The sequence below is a fragment of the Ictalurus furcatus genome, chromosome 5, assembly GCF_023375685.1.
Source record: "Ictalurus furcatus strain D&B chromosome 5, Billie_1.0, whole genome shotgun sequence".
Lineage (NCBI taxonomy): Eukaryota > Metazoa > Chordata > Actinopteri > Siluriformes > Ictaluridae > Ictalurus > Ictalurus furcatus.
The window spans coordinates 29245153-29270333 of record NC_071259.1 but is presented as its reverse complement, the minus strand read 5'-3'; the positions used below and the strand labels follow the sequence as shown (position 1 = coordinate 29270333).

General features: G+C 40.7%; 1 protein-coding gene across 1 annotated transcript in view; it reads right to left on the bottom strand.

Annotated features, from left to right (window-relative positions):
- Positions 1–16052, bottom strand: part of plxna3 (plexin A3) — a 193602-nt gene extending 177550 nt beyond the window's left edge. Inside the window, exons 1-2 of the mRNA XM_053625650.1 lie at positions 15487–16052; positions 408–1694 (exon numbers count right to left, since the gene is read on the bottom strand). Coding sequence (XP_053481625.1) covers positions 408–1595 — 1188 coding nt within the window. The 5' untranslated portion in view covers positions 1596–1694; positions 15487–16052. The remainder of the gene's footprint in view (positions 1–407; positions 1695–15486) is intronic.
- Between the last annotated feature and the right edge of the window lie 9129 nt (positions 16053–25181).

The following is a 25181-nucleotide window of genomic DNA, read 5'->3' as shown; positions in this document are numbered from 1 at the left end:
TTTTGACTGAAAGCAGTAGAGACAGTAATGGGTCGTACTATCTGTCAATATTAATACGTGCCATCAGTAGCCATCTTGTGACATTAGTGCTATATGGTTTATCTGGGTTGAAATCAAGCCTTATAATAAATACTAACATCACAACAATATGTTCAAATATACAGGTGTCACAACTGTTTTTTAAAAAATGAGAGAAAAATGGGTATTCGGGTATTTGAGTTTCCTACAAGGATTACTCAAACGGGCAAATAAAATCGATGATGCCTCCATTTTAAGTAACATATTCCTGAATACTTAATAACAAGGTTTTTATGTTTGGATACCTGATGAAATTAAATCATTTTTACATCATACTTTACATGTCTGCACTTGTCAATCTAAATAATGGAAGGAGAAAAAGCTCTCACCGTGTTGATGCAGGGAAGCTCCTTATTGAGCAGCCAAGGCAGAGAAAGCCTTCCCTCTCCACGGTAGCAAGACTTGATCCTCTCACGCATGGCCAGGTTGATCTGATGAAGGGTGAACAGGCACAGCACGGTCTCACGAGGTGGATTTGCCCGGTTCTTCTGGCCTTGCGAGAACACCACAAAGAGCACATCCTCATCCTCGGACAGCCCCAGAGCCTGAGCGAGTGCCTTGCCCGGACGGTGCTTGTACGCAGCCTGGACCAGGCGGTATTCCACACCGTCCTTGGTGCAGCCGAGCGGGAACTCGACGTAAGAGTAGAACTCTGTGTCATTGGAGCACATGCGGACAATCTTGGAGGTGAAAAACTTCTCGCCAGTGGCGTCCATTTGCGTGAGCTGGGTGTCTAACTGCAGAGTGAGGAAGTAGATGTAAGTCCGACTGGCAAAACCATAGACATAGTAGATGTCAAAGGCAGGATAGAGAGACAGCGTGTCTGATGGGATCTTGATCTGGGACGAGACAAACTCATCCTGGTACACCAAGCTGAACATGCTTGCACTCTCCTCATCCTCCACGAGTTTGCGGCTGGACAACGTTGGAAAGTATTCAGACTTGCCGTCGATGGCAGCACCAATGAACAAGCGGCCGTCTCCCTTCTTTCTCTTCTTCTTTGGATCATCGTCATCATCGCCCACTACCACTCCGGCCATGCCATCCGCCTCCCGAGCTCCTGAAAGGTAGTGCTCTTTGCGCAAGTGAGGCTCGCCCAGCTTGAACAAGTCACCCAGCCGCAGGAACTGGCAAACTCCCTGCCAGATGGTGCCACAGGCTACCAGCCTGTTGCTAGCATAGTCTATCAGCAGGAGCTTGTTGATGTTATCGGAAAATTCCAGCTTGTGGGCGCATGCCCGGACACTGGGTGGAGGGTAGCACTTGGCGTTGTCCTCTATCGGACCAGTCTGGTGCGAGCGGAGCTCGGTCAGGTTCTCAGAGAGCTTGTAGATGCGATTGACGGCTCCCACAAACACTTCACCTGTCTTGCGGTGGACAGTCAAGTGCGTCAAACTTGTGTCCTTCACCCGGAAGGTGCTTGTTTCCGGAGGTTGCTCTGTGGGGGTCATCGGGAATGGTGCAACCATCCCGATGACAAATGCAGTGAAATATGTCAGCAGCCACGACAGCATCATGGTTTCAAAGCTTTCTTCTGAAGAGGAGGGATGAGACAGTGCTCCTTCCCTCAAACTTTTCACAGATTTTCTTTTTGAAGCGGTTTCAGTAGTTCATGTCTAAAACAGGAGACAAAAAGAGAGAAGGCTGGGTTAGTTTCCAAATGGATTATGGGGGGAAAAAAGCACTGGCTTATCTTTAAAAGTTTAATTACATTAACCTAAAGGAGCGAACATTTTACAACCCTGTGTTCAGATTTTCTAGCACTTCTGCAGGAGTCCCACTCAAATTTGTTTTGCCTGCGACCCATTTTGGAGGCAATAATTTCTTGGAGTGGACAGCTGGGCCTGGGGTAAGGGGGCCTTCGAGGGGGTGAAAGTATTGATCGACTGGCTTCTATTGATGCCGAGCCTCGTCACTCCCGCTCTTCTAACTCAATGGATCGGCTAATAAACCTTTACAGGCATCACTACCACTAATCCACAGCACATTTGTTAATTAGGCTGCAACACTTGACCAGTCAAGAGGGAACACGATGACAAGGCCCAAGGCAAACGGACAGAAAGGAAGGGAGAGTTCAAACCATGCCATGCACATTTGTATGGTATATTATGTTAACAGCTCGGGATCTTTAACATAAGTGGCCTGTAGATCAAACGCCTTGCTTTTCAGCCCCATCACCACTCCCTCGAGTGCACAGTGGCAGGAATGAAAGTGCTCCTTCCAGCTCTGCCTTTCCTCACCTCACCCTTTCACTCACTCGCTCTTTGTTTCTCACACTTTGTCCCTCACACACTCCCTCTTTGTCAGTCTTTCTCATCTTTTCTTCCCTTCCATCTCTCACCATCATTGTTTCAGTTGTTTTCTCTCTCTCTCTCTCTCTCTCTTGCAGTAGGGAGGGTTAGGGAGGGTCAAGCTAAGCTTACACAGGAAGAATGAGCCTTTACTCAGACCTCAGATTCAGTGGTTTGAGGTTTCAGAAGGACTTTCCGGCAGCTGGCAGCACCCCCTGATCCAGCCTTCAATTTGGGCCAGCGAGACTCTAACCCAGGCCATTGCCAAGTCATTCTGTTTTAGTTTCAACTTTCCCTCAACGAGGTGATGTAAATCAAAGACGGCACGCTGGCAGCACGACTGAATTCCAGACCTGCGAGATCCTATCAGAGGCCGCTCTCGCCACGGCCGAGCCTAAATTTGTTTTTATCCACCCAGGCTTTATAAATAGTCAGAAGAAAAGAATGCCTGGATTATTCGACGGATCCTATACGCTAACGCGAAGGGGAAGTATGAAAATTGCCCAGGCGCTAATCAGGATAATGCACCACTGGCCTTTAGAGCACTAATGAACCCTAATTAATCCAAAAACAACACTCTTATGAGCTCACATTCCCTTCATTTAGACTGGCAAATAGTCCAGGAGAAATGATTCAGCACCAGTGATTGGGCTGAACCACGTTCGGTTTTTTCGACGCTGGAGTTAATTGCCCATTGTAATCCAGTGATGGATTGTAACACGTTTCCTGAAGAGCGTAAGACACTATTGAGCTGCAATCAAGGTGATTTGATTAGCACAGTGGTGGCACAGGCTGGTGCCAGGGGGAGGACGCCAATCGCCAAAATGTTGCTGCTTCTTTCCGAAAGATGACGGCTGCAGAGACAGGCGGAATTTAATGACTCAAACTTGCATTGAAAAGGTAGGTATTTGCCTTTCACATCCTAATAAGACTCTATTAGTGCCATTCTGCTTTGTGCATCTAGTTTACATGAAGTTAAAATTCACTCGCTGGGTGGTAAAGTTAAGAAGCACTAAAAAAATATATATATATATATAATTACTCAAATATTAAATCCTTACACATTTCCAAAATCTTAACAGAAAAAGTAAAATAAATGTGAAGAAACCATTTGCAAGAAACCTGTATAAGACACCCCCACATAAGTATTTGCCCCCCTTGTGGTTTTTCAATCCAAAACAAGACACGACACCCTGAATATCTCGTTTGCGCCTCGTTTTCTGTGCTAATTTACACCCAGCGTATCCTCTCTTCAGTCATCGCTGTACGCCACTTGTGAAATACTTGTGAGATCTCGACGAGATCAATCGATCAATCGACACTGAAGCCTAGCCCACATGTACGACGCTACATTAAAAGCCATCGCATATCATGTCTCGCATTGCAGAGCTAGAGTTGCATCCGCAATATTAGCCTGCATACATGTACCACTGCAGTGAAAAAATCATGTGGAAATTTGAGGTAAGGAATATTATTATGGTTCACAAAAAGGCTTGAAACCTGATATATAAATCCATATCAACAACCAGAAAGAAGTGGGCGAGAGAAAAAAAAACCTCAAGAGTGTGAGAGAAAGATCATCTAAATCAAGGACTCCAAAACACTAGTCTCTTCACACCACTTTTGTAATGAGGGTCAACAGCACTTGATTAGAAAGAAGGAGGGGGGTGGGGGGAGAAAGAAATTGCTTTTCTTACGGGATTTGGAAGCGAGGATCACTTTCACACACTTTTGCACACACACCTATTACAGCACTGAAGCCAAAGAACAATACTACAGAATAAAAATAGATGTAGATGTAAATATGTGGAAGCTTCCCATGTGTGCAGCTTGGCCATTATCATGGATTTGTGTGCTTCTGTCCAATTCAGTTAGAGCAACAGTGTTTCCAACAGTGACGGGCCTCTAATCTCACACGCGATGGCAGATGGAGACCCTGTCTTCCCAAACTCCAAATCCGAATGTGGCCAATTGTCTTCTCATGAGGACAACATGAGGATAACAGGAGGACAACATGCCCAACTCTATCCTCCAGGTGGCAGATCCTTCGGGTGGCACATGCCACAGCTGGTATTTGAACCTGAAATCAGTGTAGCATGTAGAGGACTCCTTGTGTGGCATGTGTTCAGACGTATCCCTTTACGACCTTAACCGGAAACCCCAGCACTGTTTATTCTCAATCACCCTTGAAGGTAAACCTGCAGTTTCTCCTTTAAATGTCCCTTCCATCAACTACAGTGAGAAAACGCCCAAAAATTCATTCTGACTGCAGATCCCTAATGAACTGTACGTGCATCCTAAACTGGACGCTCTGTAGAAGACCTCCGTTTATATGCACGGTACATCCGAATCCAAAGTTATGCGCGACCAGGGGTGCGGGAGGGGGTGGGTGCAAGGTTTAGTGTCAACAATACCATAACAATGAGAGGCCTGTGAGTCTGGGCAGCGAATTCAGCTATTTTAATCACACCGCTTGTGTTTTAAATTATTTCCATCTCAGCAAAACGTCCTCCGAGTGCGGTCTAGTTCCTAGTTTTCATGTGTTCTAGTGCTACCGACATTTAAAAAGCCATTGTTTTGGGAATAAGACAAGAAATACAGGTTATACGTGCGTATGTTCTGCATCCCGGCTGAAACTCTGCTGACTATAAAACACTATAAAAAAAGCTCGAGTCTTCCTGCATCTGCATCAAAATATTAGTTTGATGCCAATCTAACCTCACAATTATTCTAAACAGATTTAAATAGATTCATAACAGCGTTTTCTTCCCGGCTCGCTTTAAAAGGAGCACAGCGTGACCCAAACACTATTAAAAAAGATACCCTTTCTTTTGATTAGACATCAGTTTCATCCAGCTTCAATCGGGTCATTCTATTCTGATCAAGGAGTATACAAGAAGAAGTTTTATATACCAGACCTACCAGTCTGGTTATGAACAGCTTATTATTATCAGGCTTCATTTAAACGTAGCTAGCGATGAGTGCAAGCTCTACAATAAAAAGACTGAAGATATATGTTTACACGCCTGTAGATGCTTCATTGAAATCTGCACAGCCGAGGCTGGTGTTTTCGCAGTCCCCTGTCTCCATATCATGACGTCTACATCTCCAAAATCGATCCCGCGGCTGACAGACGTACAATTTTCATAACGCTCTCTTTCAGTATCTGTAGACAGAGATGACTGGGTTGAAAACTGCATCTCGGCAGCGTTTGCACGGCTCAGGATTGATGGCAACTGGCACAGCACGGAACATTCTCCACATAATCATAATACTTCGCTCGTGGCTATTCCTCTCTATGCAAATACGATCACACACCGAAAAAAAGAGAAAAATCGAAAGGTAAAATAAAATCCTGCTCATTTGATACCGACAAAGTTCCCGCCAATTGTAATAAACTGTATCTTTTGGCAAGGCGATACCGTTACAATGTTTTCCAGTATGCTCCACGGCTCGGTTTCGAACGAGTCAAAGCAGGTCAAGGCCTTCATATTGGACACAAGTAAAGTCAAGTCTGAAATCCACATGTTGTGTAATGCAGATCTGGTGACAGAACAAACAATAGTCCTGGGCACGGTGAAGTACAAGGGTCACGAGAGGCCAGTGAGGGAAATCACTATGAGCTCCCGGATAGCTTCCTCTTTTCTGTTATCCTAGTGTTGGGTGTCATCCTGCAGGAGGCCGGGGTCAAACCTTCTATTTCACTCTCTCCCTCTCTCTCTCTGCCATTCCTCAAACAAGCAACAGGATCCGAGTGAAATGAAGAGCGTGGCACCGCAAGCCTGTTCCAGAATCTGACCTGCGAATTTGTAAGCTCGATTTACTTACACCCAATTCCACCCGAGGCTCATTTAACCTCTTGTGCTTCTTTACATTTCCAAACCCTCGGGCTTATTATCCAGCGAAATGCAACGTTCGTGTCTTTTACTCACTCATGTCATCTCAGTAACCACTTTATCCTGGTCCAGATGGGCATACGCTCTTGTATAGGATGCCAGTCCATCACCTTCATACCTCAAGGCACTTAAAGGCCATTTAACTTCATCAATCCACCTAGCAGCATGTTTTCATTTAGCTTGAGAACCTCTCAAGAAGAATTACTACTAGACTCTTTACTATTAGAACATACAAAAAAAAAAAAACTGAACCTACAGTAGCTCTTATTGGCACTTTATCAAAATTATATAATGTGCATCATGGTATTTTTGCCATATCGCACAGCCCTACTTGGCAGGAAGGTCAAGCTAACCAAATTTAGCACTGGTACACGATTATGCTAGGGATCACTCGGCAATGGATTTGTTACCGTATCACGTCAGTATTTTCTGTCTCTGTTATGATAATGAAACGGTATTAAAACATGAAGTGTGTTCCCGCATTTTAGATTTTGCCTTGCGCCACCGTGCAACGAGTACTAACGATTAGTAACTAACCGTGTATTATTAACAATGAATAACCACAAATACTACTCTTTTTTTTTTTTTTTTTAGCAAATCCATTTTCCACTTCAACACAATGACCATGCGATCAGCTGAAGACTTTTCCACGATGCAGCAAGAAGGTTACGTCTTTACCCGGTCTTTATCACTTCCATCAGCATGTGCTGAGCTCCGTCGAATAACCTTTTCCTGCCATATGTTGGGGAAGCGAAAGAAAAATCCACCTGTCTGCGCCAAAGAAAAACAAAAGATCTCATTAAAGATATCGGCGAGGACTGATCTATCTCTCAGTACGGAAACTGTAAGGCAGAGAAAGACGGAGGCTTGGAGAATTATAGAGAACCAGACAGTGACAGGGTGACTAAGAGACGAGAGACAGGGCGAGTGAGCAGAGACAGTAGCTATTGTTCAGTGATCACCACCTCCAGTGCCTCCACATGTCAGCTCCACTCAGAGCTCGCCGTCAGGATGAGGCCATGTTTGATCCCGTCATGGAAAACTGACAAAAGCAAGAGACGTGATTGTAGACTGCCGTTTCGACTTCCGGTCCTGGAATAACCCGGAGGCCCCAGAGAGACGAGACATCCACCGAGAGGTCTAAACGATGCCGCGCCGAATGACCTCGGCGCGAACATCAGCCCGAATCAGTGAGGTCACACCACTATTAACATCTTACTCTGACCCGGTCAGCATGCTGAATCGAAAGAGGACCATCTGTCACCACCGAAGACATGATTCATCCACCGTCTACTAATGATTTAATCACTCGTTCCTCATCAATCGAGCTGCTGCTGAGCAGACATTGTGGGATTTTTCTTTTTGCATAGCATAATGACCACAGTTTTCAGGAAGTTCACAAAAGCTATGAATAGTTACAAGCTACCACATGTCCTTATTAAATGACAATTAAACATGGAAGTTAATTCATCCGTTGAAGCAGTACCACAAAAACGGTGATACGAAACCGCGAATAAATGTTCGTCCCCATAAAAGGCGAGGTTGTGCTGTGGATTTATGGCTGTCGCATTTTACTGTATGAAGTAGCGGTCTATTTTGGTTGAAGAGATCATATTGTTGCTGTGTAATTTACTGGACATCGAGGGGCACGCAGCGCTGAGCTCACTTGAGTGCTATCCACTTAAGTTTCTGTGTGGTCCAAAGCAGGCGGATTCTCATAATATTGCCAAATGTAGTAAAGGGTTACGATGCTGTACATTTGGTGGCGTGCAGTTTAACCCTGAGGTTCGAAATGTAAAAGATGAAAGCTGCAGCTCAGAAATAAAGACTGTAAACTGCATTTCATTTCATGGTACAAAGACCTTCAGTAAAACTGTAAGATATTAAGTAAGTAACACAAATAAACTACATTACAGTTGGTGGGGTGGAATCTTTAAGGGATTATCTTCTGTACATTTAGTGTGACTTTGAAATGCGTTTAAGGAACGTACAGTAATTGGATCATAAGGACCACAGATCTACCCGTGAGGTGTATTTACAAACGGAACAAAAAGCTTGCTTCTGGCAATTGATACGCATTACAGGTCAACTTTACTTATTCAACTTTTCCAAACGATCCGTTTACTAGTAAACGAGGCGTGCTTTAATTTACTTCATTCCGGAAAATTCCGTCTTTTAGTAACGTCCTGTGTAAATGTCGTCGTATTAAAAATTGTTGCCAGATTTACGACACTAATTTGTGTGTACTCTGTACACGCATGCTGGACACACTCTTTAATGAAGACACCAACATAATGTAGCACTGCTAGCTGTTTTTGCATCATCAGCCAACACGTTCACAATATTCTACAATATGAACATTTATTCATTTATTACTATTTGTTGCTCACCCTCTACTGTGAACTGTGAAATATACCATTTGTCACTTACCTGTATATAAACAAGGTATATATTCATATTCGTATTCATCTGTACATACATGGAGGTGTTCATAGCGTACATATTACCATTATTATTATTTTTATTACTATTATTCTTATTTTTCTAGTCGTATCATATTATATATATATATATATATATATATATATTCTTTCCCTATTTAATGTGAATTCTTTCTAATCTGTTTTTTTTTTTTTTAATGTAATTGAGCTGCTGTAACGAGGGAATTTCCCCAGTGTGGGATCAATAACATTTTATCTTATCTTATGTTGATAAATCCCCTATAAATTACCAAGCATGTTCAATGCACAGATGATTTACATTTATTGGCATCCAGAAAACTCCATCAAAGTCAAAGCTCACAGAGCTCAAAGTGACTAAATGATGACTAGACGATGAGCACAACATACGCTACATCTTCCAGTAATGCAGCTCGGCCACTGCAGCATGTCAGCTAACTTCTTTCATAGGGCACCGTTATGTTTATTTTAAGTGAATGGCTAGTGTTACTGTCTTTCTTCACGGACTTGCTTTGGTTCGAGTCATTAATATGAAATTGTTCACAAAATATGTATAAACAATTGTGTAACTAATCGGCAATTAACTACTATTTGAGCTCTGGCACGATACGAACCTTTTCATGAATTAGTGGCTTTTCCTAAATATCACATTACTAGTGTAAATGCTCCTCACATGAATAAACGCCTTTGCATCCAGCTTGAATAATGATGCCCCGTGTCCTTTTCTCTATTAAAATTATAATTTGTCTGACAACCACAGCTCAGCTATGACTATATTTATAATTTACGATCCTGATCCATTATTAACACCACCATTTATAACACTATTGTCTTTTATAGCCAGCGCTGGACTAGTAGCAATGCTAACATGATGGAAAGAGACAAAATAAAACTAAAAAGGTTCAAGCTTGCCATTGCGTTTGACCTAGTTACTTTGTACCTGTGCAAAATAGACACGAACAGTACAACTGTTTCCATTATAAGCATTTTCATTCACAAACGATCCAAACGTCACGGGTATGATTGAGTTAGAACTTGCGCTATAATAATTTACATGGAAATGACATGTGCCAGAAAGTAGTGAAACGTGAGAGTCAATCAACTGCAAGCTACAACACAAGCCATACCAGCAGAAGAAAACAGACAACAAGAGACCACTTAACCTAAACTTTCATTTGTTATTTAACGTCAATGAGTCACCCATTTTATATTACAAGCCATTAAGTGTTCACTTTCGATTTGGTTTCTAATTTGGGTGCTCATGGTACCAGTTTTCACACAATATTTAGCATGTAATGTGCACTTTGCAATGACAAAAGGATTTTATATTCAATATTAGCCTCTATTTAGCTTCTCCCTGCCATGTTGTCAGATTGGTTTCCGTCCCACATGGTACATTTTACTCCCACCAGACGGGGAAAATGACCTTGGGCTGTAGAAATCATTTGACTTCAGATATAATTTAGTTACAGTTTGGGTTGGTTTATTAAATCGGGTGTTTTTAAAACATGATTCGAATGGAAACAGTCGATCGTCAGTCAGATCTCAGGCTAATGTTGCAGTCTGTAGCTGCATAAGCCCCTATTATAGACCAGGAAATACAGCATTCTTCAACTAGTGCTGCTGTAGTTTTACTGCATAATGAATGCAACAACTTAGTTTTATAAAGTATAAAAATGGTTTAGATTATGTCCTTTTTAGCCATGGACTCATTTACAGGGTGTTGTGTTGTGTTACATTTACAGTGCCCTACACTAATATTGGCACCCTTGGTAAACATGAGCAAAGAAGGCTGTGAAAAACTGTCTTTATTCCTTAAACTTTTGATCTTTTGTTCAAAAAATTCATAAAAATACTTTGCTCTCATGGATATCAAACAACTACAAACGAACTCAGGTTTATATATATATATATATATATATATATATATATATATATATATATATATATATATAATAATTTACACATATACATACATACATATATATATATATATATATATATATATATATATATATATATATATATATATATATATATATATATATACATACATATATATGTGTGTGTGTGTGTGTGCGTGCAACAATTATTGGCACTCCTATGAATTCATATCAGGAAAATATACTTCAAGTATATTCCCACTGATATTTTACTTTTTTTTGCACACCTGGGTGACTAGGAACAGGAAACTGTTCAACCATGACATTTTTCAACCATGACATTTTTTTAGTACACCTGGGTGACTAGGAACAGGAAATTGTTCAACCATGATTTCCTGTTTCCAGGATACATGGCATCATGGACGCTATCAAATATTTAATACAGATATTAAAGGAAAACCTGACCGCCTCTGCTAGAACGCTTAAAATGGGCCGTGGTTGGATCTTCCAGCAGGACCACGATCTGACGATTTTGTATATCTGATGATATGACAAAAATCTTATATCATGCTACTCGAAGACATTTCTACAAAACACGATATGCTTCGCCATATACAAGTTAGCAAAACAGTAGTGCTGCATTTAACCCTAACAACCTGTGAATAATTTCATGATGGTTGTGTTTAGTACCTAAAAGAAAAATGCATTATAAAAGACAGAAAATGGAGGGGATTATAACAAATCGTTCTGTAATTAAATATTAAGAATTTACAAGATTCAGTACAGCGTTTTTCATTTTTAAAATCCAATATAATTATTATAAAGGGTGTTATAAAATGTCTGGATATCTCCGAAAAGTGCGGCCACAATTTATCGATGATATCGATATTATATCAAGGCATCCTTAACTAAAATCCACATTCAAATTAATCTACTAATAGCCAAATCCGATAATTCCAGCAACATACAATGCAAACAACCAACACACTCCTAAATATCCCAGTATGTACTAGTATACTAGTGTATTATATTTTATCCTAAGTTCTGAATCAGTAAATTGATAATGTAATTCTTATAGCTTTTGTTTAACAATATCTAATAATAATAATTACACCATTTCGGGGTCTTTTTAGCCATTTCAAATAAACTGGTGCTAATTTGAAATATTGTTGTAAATTTTCCAGCGATGGCCTTGATATTCCATTGATGATATCTGATGAGATTTTTATTTAAAAGCCTTCATATGGTTTGGTAAGGGCGTGCATTTTATTTTGTTTCCTGGGGTGGGTTTTTTAATCACACAGATCTGGCAACCCTGTCCCCAGTCATGGACGTGTCTTAGCATGCACAAAGATGAAATTACGCAAATGTGTCCAGCATCCTAAACAGGTATGGTGCACTCACATAATTGCCTAATTACTACAATTACTACATTTACTACAATTACACAATTAGCTTTATAGATTATTTTGTTTATCTTAATTCTACAATTATACACGTCCAGGATAAACCGCTTCGCATTTGCTCTTAGACTGTATTGTACTAACAACCTGTTGTACTGTAGTGACTAAAATCTTTTCAGAAAGCGGTGTTTAAGGTCACACAATAGTCATCAAACGCTTGTAATCTACTCACATAATTACTTCTATAGACACTGGCTCTGGTTCCTATACAGCTCAAGTGTTTAAATTCAAACCCTTATAGAGCGAGATAATCACACACAAGCTCTTTTTTTCTCTCCATGTTACTAATGCGCACGCTGTAGCGTTTACAAAGGAAGACCAAAGTCACAAGGGATCTCATGGTAGATCTCATCCAGCCTGGATATTACAGGAGTACTGTTACACAAAGCATCAATACTTTCACAATACTACTACAGTGTGTTGTATTATGCCTGTAGACATGCTAATTTGACTCGAATTGGCACCGCCACACAAGGAATTCACACACGCCCTTTGTCAAGCAAATGAGCTATTTAGCGAAAGTGCTCGTGAACTGTCTGTAGGCCACATTTAAATGAGCTTTACAGCACAATATACCGCAGCATTGTTGAATTCTTGAATCTGATTGGTCAGGTGTTGTTATTTAACAAAATAAAACATATCATCATTGATGTGAGGGTTTTTTTTTTGTAAGGAAATGTTGACGTAACATTCGTTCGTGGAAGGAGTCTCCAGTGTCAGCGCTTTTTAACAGCTTCATGATAGAAGAGTTTAAGGGTTCTCGGGAAGGAGAACTAGTTTCACAGCTATTCCACGATATTAAAGTGCACCTATTATGGTTTTTCAGATATTCCCTTCCATGTAGTGTGTTTTATATATAGAGCTGTTTGTGAATGTAAAAACGTCTGCAAAGTTTCAAAAATCAAAGCGCACGACAAACAGAGTTATCGACTCCCAAAAGAAGGAACCGATTCTGAACAGCTGAAACGACTCGTTAGTGATTCCAGACTTACTTCCTGTACTAACCTACGTAGGTTTGTAACAAAAAAGCCCCGCCTCTGCTCTTCATCTGCTGCTTGCTGACAGTGGTAGACCAATCACAACAGACTGGGACATCTGACCAATCAGAGCAGAGTATGCTCTCTGAAAGGAGGAGTTTAGAACGAATCCTTTAGAACGGATCATTTAACGAGTCGTTTGTGACACTGAGGGGAAAAAAAGGTAATGCTGCAATTTAAGTTATGAGCACGTTAAAGTGTCTTTTGACTTCGGATGCGTGTGAATCTATTGTATGAGACCTTTAAAACAAAATTAGGCACGTTTCAAAACCATAATAGGTGCGCTTTAAAGCTAACAATAAACGGATCAAGTATGACATGTTGTTCATTAATAAATAAATAAATAAATATCATCTGCAAATTGCTTTGGTGTAAGAGGAATAAATCACTTCAGGACATACTGTTATTGGAAATATAATCAACAGTATGTCTTGGCTCGCACTGTACCCTGCCATGTGAAACAGCCTTGTTGATTATTTTCCTATAACAGCACTCCCCCAAGTGTTTTATTCCTGATTGATGGAATATGTTTTCCAGATGTGTGCTTTGTGTTCTTAATTAAATCAATGTTGTATTATTTTATCTGGTTGTATTATTTTTTTTGTGGCGCAACTTTTTTGTTGATTTTTTTGCATGTGCGGAAAACTACTCGAATTGGCGAAATTGCAATTGCACGCTCTTTCGCAGTGATGTACATCGGTAAATGCGACCTTTCAGCTGTACTCGTATCCGTGACGAGGTCACACGACGCATTTTGGCCAGAAAGTCCGTCGTAATCGTGAAGATTTTTTTGCAAGCTACTCCGAATATTGCCGAGTTCGCTCGGTTTCGCGTTCATTTCTGCGATCGTGAAAATCCCTAAATCCTGGAGGGACTGTCTTAAACTGTGATCGATATCAAACGATAATAGCATGCCACTGCGAACGTATCTCATAAAGAAATCTCAACAAATCAATAATCACACGAAGGAAGTGAGAAACGGATACGAACGCTAACTCTGATCCTAAACCCTTTTACACACCCTTTTCTGAACTGTATTAAAGGTCATCTTAGTCAAAACGGTGCTGTTGTTACAACCATATACACGAGACAATGGCTTAGAATCAACGTCAGAACAAGATGCTGATCTTCCCCAGCGTCTCGGAGCTGCATCTCGATCCGTCTCGTGTACTGTAACTCATCTAAGATTTTGGACACTAAATGAATATCAGTGGGCAACGTTCAGAAGTCCCGAATGCTGACGAATATCCTTTCGGTGCGCGTGTTCAAGAGGGTGTGAGATCGAGATCCGTTCTGAAACACCCCAGTATGAAGAACGCATGGAGACATGGACAGGCATGTAATAAACGAAACATTTACGTGTCAGATTTACAGATTTAGACAGACAACGATTGTTCCGTATAGATCGAAAGAAGAACAACAACAAGAAAAGATAGTCCAATGCATAAACACTGATTGCAGAACACAGGCTATACTGTATAATTGGGATTGTTTTCCACCATTAAAAAAAACAACACACATTAACAAGCAAACGATATCGTCACGTGACATGAGGTCGTACAGATGTGATCTCGGAGGTTAGAATGAGGAACGCTGTAACAGGCTGGAGCAGTGAACGCAGCACGGCAGCCTTTAGTTGTGGTTAATTGGTTCTACGAGCGTCACCGCTTCAGAGGCTGCATCTAATTAAATTAAGAGCAAACGCACAAAATGTAGGGTTGGGTTTGTTTTGGTTTTTGTTGTTGTTGTTTTTTTAATGAACATCACGCTTTGTAAACAAACTCAAGTTTGCATATGTGTGCATTTAAGTGCATGTCCAATGCATGTGCATTTGGAAAAGGCGAGACCCTGTGCATGTGGATGAAGGAATCAGGAATGAAATATTAATGTGTGCGGATTGGAACAGAAGGAAGAAAAGAAAAGGGGGGGGGTTAAAAAAAAACCACACACACACACAATAGTGTGTGTGTGGTGTGATGTGTCAGGCTGTGTGTGAGATGTCCAAGCCTAGAACGTGTGCGAATGGTCCGGTTTAAAAAACAAACAAAAAAACAACAAAATTCACAACAAGCCTGATTTTATCGCCTCCTTTGTTCAGAGCTGCTGCTGCTGCTGTTTAACACGTTTCATCTCCGGAGCCCGTCCGAGCCAGCACGCGCACGCGCACGCGCTCCGGTTTAAGCATCCATGCACACCGAGAAAAATAAATAAATAACATCTAGTCGCTTGTGGTGTTTTTGCAGCACGAAAAGCGTGCACGTTCTTCGACTGGAGCAACTGTGCATGTAGAAGCAAAACAGCAGCATCAGTGTGTGAACGGGAATGTGAAAGCAGCGCTCGCGCTGTAGAGCAAGCGTTTCCACGCTCGCGCTCACCTACCTGTGTTCAAAGTGCAACAGTTAGATCCACAGCTCTTCTTCAAAACAACACAATCCGTGATTTTTGCGGTCCTGTTTCTTGCTTTCTTTTGATATATATGTATATATTTATCTATCTATCTCTCTCTCTCTCTGTCTCTCTCTCCTCTTTTTGTGTGCGTGTGTAAAAGAAAAACACCAGGACGCAGGCGAATATAAAAAAAAAACACACCCAGGGTGCTCACCGCCCCGACTGCGTCGCAAATCTCATAACCCCGAGAAAACCGTCCTGCTTTCTTCAGAAGCGCGGGGTCGGTGGCTACTGGCCCTTTAAATGGAGCGAACCATCTGTTGAGCAGGGGTGCGCCGTTGAGCTCGTGCGCTCAATGTCACCGATACAAGCATTTCCATCACTACTCACATCATACTCATTTATATACATGTAAATAATTTATTACTTTGCATCAACTATCAGGTGATTATGTACAATCGTGCATTTTAATGATCGATATTATTGAATGAACTACCCCCACGCAGGTGATGGTTTAAGCCCGCCCTTTAGCTAGTATTTTTCTACCAACCCAGATGTTGGATGAAAAACGCTATATGGTTGATGGTTGTGTGTGTGTGTGTGTGTGTGTGTGTGTGTGTGAGAGAGAGAGAGAGAGAGAGATCCGAATCGTTTCAAATGATTTATAAGACACAAATAAGGCTAAGGTTTGCATTATGATCGTCTGAGGACGTTTAAACAGTCACACGGCACATGAAGAAAGCCTTTATTGGTCACATGTAGATTTCAGTACAGCAAAATTAATCTCTTCTATGGAAGTTGGGGTCAGAGAATAGGGTGAGATTGGTCCAACACACCGGGGGTTTAAGGGCCCTGCTTAAGGGCCCAACAGTGGCATCTTGAACCCCTGACTTTTTGAGAAGTAACCCAGTACCTTAACCACTGAGCCACCAATGTCCTTAAAGACATGTGTCATGGGAGAGAACAAACACAGTCCCCCCCAGTGTCAGAATTTATACATTCGGGCTTCCAACATTTGGGTTCAGCACAGGTCAGGGTGAATCACCTTATTGATCATGCACATGCACATAAACATGAAATCACTCATTTCATAAAAGTTCACATCAACTACAAGGTGTCCCAAGAGTCTCCATACAGTCGGGGGCTATGTACACCAGCACCACGTCGGTTGTAGCTTCGTCAGTGGATGTCCACTTCTCGGTCGGTCCGCAACACTTCCAGTCTTTCTGAATTTGTTAATAAGTTCGGCAACAGTGTCATGTGTGATGCGCTCGCCATGTTTCCATGTTGCCAAGTCCATCGCAACCTTGTGACAGCTTCCCGATCCAGCCATGAGAGTGATTTCAATACATTCTTCTTTTGTCAAAGGTATCTGGAGAATATGTGTATATATAACACTAATTAAGAAAATGTTGACTTTTGGGACACCCTGTACGTTGAGCTATGTGAAGCTAAATGGGACCTGTAACCTTCTTATTATTCTTATCTTTGCATTGTTCTTCAACAAAAAAAACAACAACTGTTTGTCTAAGTGTGAGCTTCTGTGCCCTGAGAGTGCTTTACAGCTTATTTATGATATGAGGATAGACTAGAGTGCATAAGATGCGCCTTTATGCTGTTTTCCAGTAATGAACTTTGATGTAATCTACCAGCAAATAGCAAAGCAATCTATTTATTCAAATGGTGCAGCCCAGTAAATGGCTGTTTAGGGAAAATGACACTCTGCAGTAAACAAATGTAAATTCGACTGACATAAAGAGACAGAGAATCATGATAAAGGATCTGCGCCCACGGCGGGTTTAATCAAAAGTGCTAATAGCGATCAGAATGGGCCTCTCTAATACACAGCTTCCAGCCAGTTGTGTTGGAGGACTGCCGGAAGATTTACTTCCACGTGCTGGGCTGATTCAGCTGAAAGATGGCACGTCTTTAATTCAGTCCAATGTTTTTTTTTTTTATGTGTGTAGATCTTTTAACAACAGATTTTGTCACAGTGAAGCCTTACAAGAAATCTGGATGTAGATCTTAAATCCTTAGGCGACAGTGGCATGGAAGTAACCTTGAGAGGAACCAGATTCAAATTGGAACCCATCCTCTTCTGGGTGACACCGGATGGTTGGTATTATAAACCATTACTCTTCTGCAGTTGTATACTATAATGTCAGACAGTACTAAGTGTGTTGAAAGGAGGTTCAGTATGAGTATCTTGTATATAAGAGTCCAGGGATGGGCACAACACAGTCGTTATGATTACAGCAGCAGCTCTCAGGTACAAATCTACACGTGGCTATAAAGACACAGGCGTCTGGACCTTGGATGGTTTTGTTTTGTTTTGTTTTTTTCTTGTGTGTGTTTTTTTTTTTTTTTTTTTTTTTTTTTTTTACAGTTTTTACAGTACTATTTTCGTTACAACATTACAAGACATTTAGTTACAAGAAAAGTTTACTTGCACAATTTCTTATTAAATAATTAACGTAAGTAACATGTTTTCTCCTAGAATAAAATGTTGATCTTGCATAAGTTTGTTCAAAGACAACAAACAGTCTATTGTTTCTTGGGTATAATATGGCTGGAATATAAGAATAACCTCCACTCTATTGTTCTCTAATATATGAAATCGCAACTCCAGGGTCGGGGGTTCGAATCTCACCTCTGCCCTGTGTGTGCGCGGAGTTCGCATGTTCTCCCCGGGCTTCGGGGGTTTCCTCTGGGTACTCCGGTTTCCTCCCCCAGTCCAAAGACATGCGCTGTAGGGTTATTGGCATCTCTGAGTTGTCCGTAGTGTGTGAATATGTGCGTCCAAAGTGTCACCCATCTCGTCCCCTGAGTTCCCTGGGATAGGCTCCAGGCTCCCCGGTGAACCTGTGTAGGATAAGCGATATGGAAAATGGATGGATGGATGGATGGATGGATGGATATTGTGTGCTCCTTTAATATTAGGTCACAAATGACTGTATATGAAAAAAAAAAACATGAAAGCAAAACAACTTAGTAAAAATGAAATGGTGTAAATGGACTCAGAACAGTTTATGGGGGAAAAATGGAAGTATTAAGTATAATGGAACACTGGAAATTAGAAATTGGTAATACACATTAGGTACTGCGTTAGTAGACCAGATTAAAATCCTGGGTCTACACTATCCAGGTGAGAAACAACAAAAAGAGTTGGACATAACTGTTTTTGGGAAGTACCAATCTTTAGGTTATCCATGTAGGATGATGTACAAGAGCAGCAGCAGAGCATCAAGAGCTTTAAGATGTGAAGATGGAGCCTGGGTGATGTCATGGTACATCTCATGACCTAAATGTGATATGTAAACACTACAAGGCGTGAGGACGGGCTACAGGGCAGCGTTTGGCCTCTAAAGCCCTCTCCATCTTGCTCTCTAATCCACCCCCGGTTTGAGTTTGGCACATCCATCAGCTCCTACCTTATTTCTCTCTCTCTTTTTTTTTTCCCCCCTCTCTCTCTCTCTCTGTAATTGTGTGCATCTGTAATTGAAGCCACTTGAGGCTCTGTGGCTGTGTGTCGGCTCTTCTGGGGGGAGAGGAAGAGTGGAAGAGTGGGGCTCGGTGCTGCTGTGTGAAGGCTGCCAGAGAATTTAGGATGGGAAAAGGGCAGGAAAAAGAGAAGGAGTGCGAGGGAGGGGCCCTCCCCGTGAAGATAAAAAGGGGAGTGTGTGGTTTTCTCTTTGAAAGCAGGGCCCTAATCATAGTGAAGCGTTGTCATGCTGCTGCCCCACATCCTAAACACACACACACACACACACACACACACACACACACTCACCATTTGAGCACATGTTCAGAGTTAAGGCAAGCGTAATGGAAAAATGCACTAAACTCATTTGTATCAGAACACAAACAGTAGTTTGACTTCCTTATTTGTTCCAGAATGAATGGCTTTTTATAAGTACCGTAGACCTGCATCATTTTTTAGCATTAAAGTGAACATCCATCGTGAAATATATTAAATCAGGTCATATTGAAATACTCGTGTGATGTGCTACATGATTGTGGTGCTTATTCGTTGGTCGGTGCTGTATTTACATTATTCCTGTGAGAATTAACGCTTGTCTGCCGCTCTGAGACGAAAAGGATTGAACTTGACTTAACTAACTGATGTCACTAGCACAGTTACAATGGAGTTTAATAGGAGAAAAAATTTCAAGAGACTCGCCAGAGACTCGGCTCAGCTAGTAAGTAGTCTACGAAATGACGAGCGTGTCAGTATAGAGCATAAAAGCTGACATTTGGTTAGTCGATCTGTCCGAGCAGAGCGTACAAATGAGGAGGTGAGAGTTGGACGGACTAAAAGCTTAAAGCTCTGCTGCATCGCTCTCTGTAAGTAGAGATGAAGCGATGGCTTAATCCCGCCGGCGCCACTATTGTGGTTAACCAAAATGAAAATATACCAACATGTCGATGAAAGATGTTGAGACTGAAATGCCGTCGAAGATCATATCTTATATATATATATAAAGATTCATATGCAGGTCATTCAGGGCGGAGTTTTCCTTTAAACTAGCTGCTCTTTGGTTCAATCAGTGAAACAACCTCTTATTAGTTTCATTCTGCTGTATTTATGTGCCATCAGGACGAATAAAGCAACCTTTTCATCATCTGTAACGTCAGCTCCTTTTTATCATATCATGCCATCGGAGAGTGGATCATGATTTATTGGATTTCTAAGATTATTTAATTTCGGCTTGCCTTTAAAGTGTCTGTGTGGAGGTCACGCACCGTCTCTTCCGAAGGTCGAACCGGGGAACGGACGGCCGGAGCATGTTTATGAGACCCTCTCTAAAGTCGCATTTACAAGCCTCGTTGAGACGTCATTCACCTTGAAAAGAAAAAGACGAACCTTCGTAGCATGCTATATTTGGTCTTCTTTAAAAAAAACAAAACAAAAAAAACATGATACTGAAAAAGGAGCATTAGAAGAAGAAGAAGAGGAGAAGAAATTCTGTAATGCAAAGATGAGTTAAAAAAAAACAATTAAATTAAACACAACGAGGAGAAAAAAAACTGTTGTGAGCAGCAAATGGTAATCATTTGGTGATCATTTGGTGTGACCAGCTTTGGCCTTTAAAAAGTTTTATTGTTCTCTAGGGTACAATGCATGTTGGAGAACTTGAACTTGGTACAGATCTTCTTCCAACTTTGTCTCACTTGCTTCTGTATTTCTCTGTGAAGTTTCATTTTTGTAGAGGAAATCTAAACTCTAAAGCTCATTATAAATAGTCCTTTAAGACAAAATTTAGGCTGTGAGGCCGGAAGACTTTTCCGCACTTTTGAAATGAAGCCATAGGGAAAAATCCCATACATTTGACATGTGATCATAAGTTTTTCCACATGATCTTAAGTATGATATGTGATAACGTGAAAAACAAGGTGGCGGCGCATTTCAGCATGTTATGCCTTGTAAACGTCACGTGTGAAATCGTGTGAATAATGTGAGAAAGAATGATTCATGCCCTACATGTGGAAAACGTGTGAAGACTAAACATGTGCACACATGCAGTTATTCACCTGGAACATCCATGTGACTTTTTCGACTTGAACTGAGCGCACACTTCTTCGATTTAAGACTTAATTAACTTCAGATTAATGTAAAATAAATAAATAAGTTAAAAGAAATTGAGCCAGTTACACAATCAGCAATTTATACCTCACGCGGTTTGTTCTAATTACACTGATTGGCATCTTTCTCTATGGCACGGTTGTCAGTCTGCGGTGGTTCCACTCACTTCCTGCCTGGATAATTAGAGCCTGAGCAGAAGCCTGGATCTGCTCTTTGGCCGCCGGAGCCCTGCGATGCCTCCTGGTGGCTGGTGGATGGTGATGATGATGATGATGGTGATTGCACCGCCGAGCCTTATATTATATTTCCTTTTTGTTTCATTTGATTTGATATCATTTCTGACCCTTCATGTGGAGTTTTCCACGTTTCCAGGCTTGGGATTGTCATGGTAACAGATTTTCTTCACATCCTCTGCAACAGTGAGTTTCTGCTGCCTATTGCTCATGTAGCTACTGAAGCAGAAATGCAAGATGATTCCTGTTGAAATATCTGTTTCTGTTTAATACATTGATTGCCTTCAAATAAATCAGGTTTGTGTGTGTGTGTGTGTGTGTGTGTGTGTGTGTGTGTGTGTGTGTGTGTGTGACCGGCACACAATTCTTTTCCATTAAATGCGTATGAGCTGGAAAACAATTACAAAAATGATTGTACCGTTGCGTTACTCTTTCCATTAAGCCGTCATCTGGAATCTGTTTCCTCCAATCTTTCTTTTTCTCTCCTTTGTATGAAAATCAATCAAAGCCCATTACGGCAACCAAAACTCAGTTTTACCTCTTGTTAAACCTCTGGGAGCTGGAAACTCACCCCCACTCCTACACACACACACACACACACACACACACACACATCCTGCTTCTTTTCTCCAGTTTAAATCTTTATAGATAGTTATACTGTATATATATATATATATATATATATATATATATATATATATATATATATATATATATATATATATCTCCGAATTATTTTAAATACATCGTTCCACTGTAAGGAAAATAATCTACAAATGGCGCAGATTTCAAACGACTGCCAATTTGTCCAGGACTGGCCGTCTCAGCAAATTCAGCCCAAGAGCAGACCGTCTGGTGCAAAAAGAAGTCTCTAAGAGCCCCAAAATTTCATCACAGGATCTGCTGGTAAGTCTTGCAACTGTTGTTGTCAAAATGTATGCATCTACAAATGGCTATTAGGCAAAGACCAGGCCTTTTGGAATAATGTGCTCTGGACAGACGAATCAAAGATAGAGTTGTTTGGACACAGTAACAGCAGACATGTTTGGCGCTGACCAAAGACAGCTTTTCAGGAGAAGCACCTCATAGCAACTGTGAAGCACGGTGGTGGAAATGTTATGGTTTGGGGTTGTTTTGCTGCCTCAGGGACTGGACAGCTTGCATTCATTGATTCAACTATGAATTTTGCATCATATCAAAGAGTGCTTGAAGAGATAACGTGAGGCCGTCTGTCCGAAAGTTGAAGTTGAACCGAAAGTGAACCTTTCAACAGGATAATGATTAAGCACACTAGCAAATCCACCAAGGAATGGCTCAAAAAGAAGAAATGGAGGGTTATGGAATGGCCTAGTCAAAGCCCGGATTTAAATCCCATTGGAATGTTGTGGAGGGATTTGAAACGGGCAGAACATGCAAGAAAACCCTCAAACATCTTGCAGCTGAAAGAATACTGCATGGAAGAGTGGTCAAAATTTCCAGCAAGCCGATATCAGAGACTGGTGGACAATTATGCAAAACGCCTACAAGAAGTTATTTCTGCTAAAGGGATGCAATGCGAGCTTTTGAGGCCAAGGGTATAATTACTTTTTCCACAAAAGAATATCACATCTATTGATATTTCTGTTGACTAGATGATTGAAAAAGCTCATTTTCCTTGTGGATTTGTTCAAGTATATCAACTTTATTAATAGGCACTGTTTCAATGTTTGCTTGTCCAAATATGTCAAAAAAGCCAACAATTTCCATGGGGAGTACTTATTTTTTCACATTACTGTATATAAGTGTTTGCATTTTTATTGTTTACAAAAATGTTTATGGATCTTTATGGAGTTTTATTACGTGAATTAGCTCAACTAATAAAAATATATTTTAAAATGTAAAAACTAAATATGGCAACAATGTGCAATGGTGGAAAGTATCATCTAAACAAAAATAACACAAAAGGTATGGGACTACAATTCCAATTCCAGCATTTTCCAGACTATAAATTGCAGAGGGTTTTTTTCCCCCACTTTGCAAAGATGTAAAAGTTATATCTTCTAGAAAGGAAACACAGTTGTAAAAAGTATGTGAATGGATGGTAACTTATACAATTTATTTTGTTTGTTATGTCAAAGTTAAAGCCCCCTTTTGTCAGTTACATAGAAAAATAGTAGTTTTGTATTATTGCTTATCAAAAAATTGGAGATAAATTCATTGTTGCCATATGGCAACACCATGCAGTAAAGGGTTTACTCAAGTTTTTTTTTAAAAAAAAATCTTATTAAGGTCAAGATAGTGAAAAAAAAGAGATGCTGCTCAGGGAATGATATTTATAACTTATACAATGACACCCAGGATGCTGTGCCAACCCATCACAGGGCATACCCAACGGACAGCTTGGAAATGCCCGTCAGCCTACGGCGCATGTCTTTGGACTGGGGGAGAAAACCAGACTACCTGGAGGAAACCAGGTACATGCGAACTCTGAGCCCCCGACCCCAGAGTTGCGAGGCAAACATGCTAACCACTAAGCCAACTCCTATGGTATAAAAGGAATAAAACACTTCAGATCACGCTGTCGTAGCGAAAACAATCCGCTTCAGGTTGATGCCAGTAGCTCTGCATCACATCACACCACCGCGTCATTATTTATTTTCCTACAATGACGAGCACAATCATGTTTAATTCCCTACATAACATTGACACTACTCCAACGCTAGTTTTATCTCTCAGAATGCACACTCACTGTTTTAATAGCAACTCTTAGATGGTTTTGAGTCGCTTACTAGCTCCTTTTTCATTGTTTCTGTTCTGACATTTTCCCCCTTCTTAAAGTCACGTGCAAACCGGGTTAAGAGCTAAAGATAGATAATCATAGGTGTTTGATCTCCTCGCCATGCATGTCTTTCCCTCCCACCATCACACACTTTAGTCCAGTAAGTGATTTCCACTTCAGCCAGACGCGTACTGTACGAGTTTCATCCGCTGGCTCGGCTCACTAGAGCAGGAACCCATTCCAGAGTAAAAAGAATTTTTATGATCATTCATTTTTTAAGAACAGTAGAGCTAATATTCATTTATTCGAGCCATTAGAGCATTTTATTCCTGAACTTTCCACTCATCCAGATGTAGATCTGAAATTCCGTGTATCACATTAACAGTGCTTCCTGGGTTTTTTTTTTTTTTCTCCCTGTATCAAAGTTAACATTATTTATACTTTTACTAATACAAAAAAAAAATTTATTTTATTATTTTATTACTTATTTATATATTTTAGCTTTTGATTTAGTTTTCGATTCAACCCCATAACAACCTTCATGCTAGTTGAAAGTAATCTTCAGCACCGACAGGCTTTTTTTTTTTTTGCTTTTTAAAAAGCATTTCATTAAAAAACCAATAAAGTCATGGATCCCTGGATATCCTGTACATGATAGATCCCACTTTGAGAACCATGGTACTAGATCAGGGAACTGTAAATGATACAGTATTTCACAGACTAACATAATCCAACTATTCAAATATTAGGCTCATTATATAAACGTGTGCAATAATACTGTGTTTTGGCTATTTATTCGAGTCCGAGAGCTTTTCATTCCTGAACGTTCCATTATGTATAAACCGACTAGTGAGCAGTCATATCAGACAATATCAATAAGAACTCACTAATAAATATAATAACTGTAATAATAATGGGCTGCCATTTTTACTAAAAAGACCCCCACTTTGAGAACCACTGTACTAGAGGACAAAATTTGTCCTAAAAAAACCCCCCAACAACAACCATAATTACACGTGTTTTCCTCATACAGGCATTTACAGTTTTCTCCCGGGTGTCCAGCCGTGACCGAGAGCCATGTGAAAATTGATGCCTACTCCTCTCTAATTTG